General features: G+C 49.9%; 2 protein-coding genes; both read left to right on the top strand.

Moving 5' to 3' along the window:
- The first annotated feature begins 2,948 nt into the window (after positions 1-2,948).
- GSTUM_00005033001 (uncharacterized protein) lies at positions 2,949-4,891 on the top strand. XM_002837017.2 has 4 exons: positions 2,949-3,584; positions 3,670-3,727; positions 3,809-3,895; positions 3,952-4,891. The coding sequence occupies exons 1-4, from the start codon at positions 3,356-3,358 to the stop codon at positions 4,568-4,570; spliced, it is 993 nt and encodes a 330-aa protein (XP_002837063.1). The 5' UTR covers positions 2,949-3,355; the 3' UTR covers positions 4,571-4,891.
- A 37-nt stretch (positions 4,892-4,928) lies between these two features.
- GSTUM_00005032001 (uncharacterized protein) lies at positions 4,929-5,114 on the top strand (the record flags this gene model as incomplete). XM_002837016.2 has 1 exon in its annotated part: positions 4,929-5,114. One exon carries the CDS (start codon positions 4,929-4,931, stop codon positions 5,028-5,030), a length of 102 nt encoding a protein of 33 aa, XP_002837062.1. The 3' UTR covers positions 5,031-5,114.
- Positions 5,115-5,443: the final 329 nt, after the last annotated feature.

Here is a 5,443-nt window from a genome sequence, read left to right as displayed (position 1 = left end):
TTCTATCGTGGCTTAGCGGGTGCGGGGTGATTTTGAGGATTTCAGCCCCAAAGCGCAAGTGCTTCTATCATACCTCGATTGGGAGTTATCATGACCTACTCGAGGAGAGTGCAAGATTCGCACTAACGCCCATGCAGTAAGTGCTCGAATGGTGGATAGATGTGCTAGGATGTCGGAACTCCCCATGACTACCGTACGCGACGGGAGGACATCGCGGACTCAGCACTCCCTTGAGACAAAACAAAAAACAGTGCCATACCAGAAGACACCTGTGTCGTCCTAGCACATCCGATATCTCGATGGCCGTTCGGGGATCAAGCTTATGACGTCTCTCGACTACCGTTATCATGATCTGAAAGTCGCTGGATGGAATGAATCCCTTCTCCCATGGTAGGCCTGAAGCACTGTACGAGTACTTGTACTGTGCCCTCCCGTGCTGGTATCAACATGGCCCCTTGATAAAGGCTCCGGAGTAGGGCAGTAGACTACTGCACAATCGTTTTCGCTGGTTCAAACTCCGCTAGTTCACGAAATTTGGTGAAGGACATCTCCTCTATCGTATCCCTTCACAGACTGTCGATAAGTGGGCATTCTAGCGTACATGGCACCCGCTATTTCTCCGAAAAGCTACGAGTACTGTACGGTACTCGTACTCGTATGGCACGGACCCAAGAGATCAGTGGAACAAGTTCTCGGTTCAAGACACCACTAACTTATTGCCAATTAAGGAAGGGTACTTTCCAGATATCGTTACATTTGTAAACAAAGAGCTTTTAGGCGCAGCACTCGGCCGACTGCCGGTAAAAGGATAAACCACCCCGCCAAGATACTTGCATTGGTGCTAGCATAAAGGCCGTTTCCGCTGCTGCATGAGCCTCAGGACTTCAGCACTACCGTGGGGCACAGTCAACTTAGGAGGCTCAAATGGATATGCCCGAGCGAGTGCGCGGTAGCAAGTTCGGGTAGTGCGTAGCTACGGTCCACCTCACATCCACAGCATAAGGTTAATGAGGGACATATCAACAGACATGTAGACCGCCGGTCACTGAGTGGGCCGGGAGGGAGGGGGTGGACGAAACAAAATGCGCATAAAGGCATGTGTGGTGACCAGGTACTCCTGTCAGCTGTCAGCTGTTTCTCTAAAACATCCTTATTTTTAATAGATGTTGCGGGAAGGTGAAATAAATTCCTTCTTACACACAAGCCACGGCTCGGATCCACAATTTTTTGGGATTCTGTGACTTCTACAAGTAAGGCAAATAATTGGGGGTTGAGTTTTTATGATTGGTGGATGGCTTTATGGTGTGATCACGGGGGTCGAACCCACCCGTCCCACCTTCTCGCACCATAGCACGGTAATCCTTGTCTATTGGGTTGAACCCAGGTTGGAGATGGAGAGACAGAGAGCAGCGAGAGGTGCAGTCCCGGCTCCCAAGCCACCGCCGACAAGGTCTGAATGGGAAAACCCAGAGCTTCTTAGGGCTTCAAAATGGTACGAGTACTTTTGCATTTGAAAGCCCTAATGACCCCCAGCTCTCTCTCTTCGCTCTGAATTCGACTCAACTGACGAGAATCCCTTAAATCGGGGTACTGTAAAAAGCACTAGTACAGTATTGCTTAGAAGTAACGTATGATGCAGGAGCCGGTACAAGTACAGATGCGCTTCCTAGAACAATGTTGATTTTAGGTTTTGCAGCACTCGGCGATTTTAAAATAACCATAACGTGAGTTACCTGACTGGGGAGCGAGTTACCGCTGTTTCCACACAGTTGCAATACCTAGGGGAGGCATTGATCAGAGCCAAATCGCCTACCGTACGCTATTGTACCGGTGTTACCGGTAATATGAAGCCAGTATTTTAGCCCTCCCTAACCGCAAATCTCCACCTACCTAATAGCGTGTTTGTGATGGTACGGCTGAGAAGCTGACCAAAGTGCTTCTAGCGATGCGCAAGGCTGGCCATACCAATCTCACAATACTCGCAAGCGGCAGCTATAAAAAAAATGGGGCCCCGCGGGTTGGTTGGTCCATCGCAAAGAGGCGGCACCACAAAATGCGCACCAAAATAGACTGCTCGAATACGGCAATCCATGGCTCCTTCATCCACCACGAATTTCCCCGTCGTTGGAATGGTTTTCTAGACCTATTTGGCTTTGCATGCTCGGTTTAGCGAACCTTTGACCAATCATAACGTTGCATCTGTGTCAGGCCGGGATGAGGAATTGATTTGCTCGCAGGGGATCCAACCGGGAACCAGATTTTGTTTCTACTCGAGCATAGCAAGACCCCCCCACTTGAACCTTCAGCCGGTCTTCGGTCCCATGAACCGTCTTTTCTAAGTTAACATAAAACGTCACTACGCTGTCCATATGTCGCTCCACTGATGGGGGAGAGGCACTCCAGGGGAATAATTGTAAAAACTTCCCCAACTTACCGTACGGTACGGTACTTGTACTTGACTTGACCACTTGCGTTCTTATTCGAGTGCAACAAGGCAGTGTGGTGTGGCGGCTTGAACTATGATCCCAGAACCAATCCAATGTTGCACCACAAGGTGTGGTTACACATCTGTGAAAGAGAGAAAGCACAATGAAAGGCTTGGAAGGGTTCTTTTTCCTTCTTCTTTTTCCAGTGTTCAAGCCCACGACTGCCCCCTGCCAATGAATTAGACTGAAACAGGAAAATTAACCCCCAGAAATCTCCTCATTCGTAGGAGGGATCCCACATTTTTTGAAAACAGAGTCGTTGTTGAGTTGTGCTCACTTATTGCTGTTTCTGCGTGCCCACCCGTCTTGGTCCATGTGTCTGAGCCTCGAATACGAAGCAAGACAGTTTCGGTGGCCGGCCCAGCAATCTGCCCACTGGTGGAGACCTCCAGGGAAAATAGATGTGCAAGTATATAACAAAGGGGTCCCGGTTAGGATAGGAGAGAGAGGCTGGCTGGCTGGCTGAGTTTGTGATAGGCGTGTAGCGGTACTGTACTGGTATCTATCATCGAACGAGAAGCCGCACATCACAGTACCGGTACTTGTACCCTGCAGTACGATTGATATATGATAGCACAGTACGACGACGGTGCTGTAACCTAACAACCTCCCTAAGTGGTCCAGGGTGGGCGGGCAGACAAGCGAAAAAGAATAAAACCCCTTTACTCCCCCTCTCTCTCGGATCCTTCTCTTTCCTTCCTTCCTTCCCGACCCTCTTTTTCCTCCTTTTCCCTTCCGAGTTTATTCTCCCTGCGGTTCACCATCACGACATTATCTGATCGATAATTCCTGCCAAGACTGAGCTGAGCTGGTGGAAGGGAAGAAATAAAGGAAATTAATTTGACAAAAATCTAATACTTGTTCCCAAGATGGGTTTCCGTCCAACGAACTCGGCGACCCTTCTCCTGAGCCTGTTAGGGCTCGGTAGCATTCTCGGCGTCGATGGCAGCTGGTTATTCGGAGCGATGCAGGAGCGCGAGCATGATTACCGTCGTGCCCTGCAGCCTCGTCAATTCGTTCAGTGCAGTGCTGGGTCGAGGGCTTGCGGTGTTTTGGGTTGCGTTGCTTCGCGTCGGTGCTGTAATGCGGATGCTGGATGTGAGTTGAATTTAATTAATATTTTAACTACTTGAGTCGAGTGATAATCTACGTACCATATGCTAATCATCGTCTCTTCTACTAGGGGGTTGTCTGACTGGGAACGCGTGTTACACTGCCAATGGTTTTGTCGACTGCTACTCGTATGTTTTACCCCCTCCTTTCATACTACGGTTTTTTTGGTTTGAAGGAACGTGTTTAACATGTAAGGGCTCGTTCTCTAGGACTACAATGGTGATGCCAACGGTCTCGAGAAAGTGTTATGATTTCACAGCGTCTGGATGTACTCTCGGACAAGCATGTTTCAGATGGTACAATACTCCCTAGTCAGCATTCGAGATCACTCATACTAACAACCAACCACCAGTGGCTCAACCTCAGCCTTCTGTGCAACCGAAGTCCTCGCCAGTGGCACCGAGACCTGGCTAGTATGCGACACAAAGTCCGCCGTCTCGACCGTGACGGCGTCCGCAGCGACGGCCGAAGCCACGTCAATTGATGACCCGAGTGTCACCGTGCAGACTGACCGCAGCAGGTCCTCGGCCGGAAATTGGCCCACCAGGACGGGCACGACTATGGTGCCATATCCCACCGAGACAACCACCCCCGAAAAGAAGTTGGGCGGGGGCGCCATCGCGGGTATCGCCATCGCAGGCCTGGCTGGAATTGCTATCGTCGGAGCACTCATCTTCTTCCTCTGCATAAAGAAGAAGAGTCGTAATGGTGCTCCCACTGTGCAGCCACAGTACGCGCAGCCACCGCCTACACAGATGCCGTACCAGCAGCAGCCACCGTATAGCCCTCCACCCCAGCAACAGCCGCAATACATGGCTCAAACCCCGTACAGTCCATTGCCCGGGTATCAAGGACAGATGGCACACCACAGTTACAGCTCCGAAGGGCAGTCTATGGTCCCACCTATCTCCTCACCTGTGTACCCCGAGCAACCGAAGCAGCCAGTTACTCTGCCGGCGGAATTGAACTAGCCGAGTTTGTGGCCGAAATGAAATGATGAACGGGGGCATGAGACGCACGTACGGGATGGAAGAATGGTTTGGATGGAGGGAAAGAGGACGTTTCTTAGAAGGGAGGGAGCGAATCGCCGGGAGATACCATCTAATCCCAAAACTTTGTAGCAACAAGCTTGATGAGAATAGTTCATTTCAATCGCCCTTTTTTTTTTCCTTCACTTTTCTGTGGGGTTCTTTTTCTCCCTTGGTAGTTTTTCTTCATTTAATCATTTTTCTTTTACATCTCTTTGCATGCGCTGTACATACATTTTCCTTGAGCTTGATATATCTCACCCCCCCATCCCCAGCCCAATTGTAATATTGCATTACTGCCATGTCTGATATTCCAATAACTTTATCCCCTCCACCACCACCTCCCCACAATCTTGTTTCTGCGCGCGCTCGCGTGCATATTGAATGGGGCGGAGTAAGATAGTGTAACCATATCATATTTTTTTTTGTTGGCCGCAATGTATGCGAGCACACAATAGGGCTAAGCCACTTAGCGCTAGTGCGATCAGTCACAACCTATCACTCATGGAACGGGGGTCACCGACGCGTTAGTCGGGGTTGACGTAAATTCAGCTTGGAGGTTGTGAGATAATGATTAACCGCATGGGAGCGACGAGGATCACTAGCGAGGGTGGAAGGGGAGTATATAATCAAACTTGCTTCCCGCCTTTTCCCGGAAGCCGGAATGACAATACCGGTTCGAAGATTAGATGGAATATCTTTTCTCTTCTCTTCTCTTCACTCCTCCGGATAGCGGTACTCCTGTTGATTGAATAATGGACGAATCGTATTTAGTTAGGCCTGTCACGGCTTCGGCCATGTGCAGTGTCTGCGGAA

The sequence above is a fragment of the Tuber melanosporum genome (assembly GCF_000151645.1).
Source record: "Tuber melanosporum whole genome shotgun sequence assembly, scaffold_17, strain Mel28".
NCBI lineage: Eukaryota > Fungi > Ascomycota > Pezizomycetes > Pezizales > Tuberaceae > Tuber > Tuber melanosporum.
The sequence above is the reverse complement of the archived record's forward strand: the minus strand, read 5'-3'. Positions and strand labels throughout refer to the sequence as shown.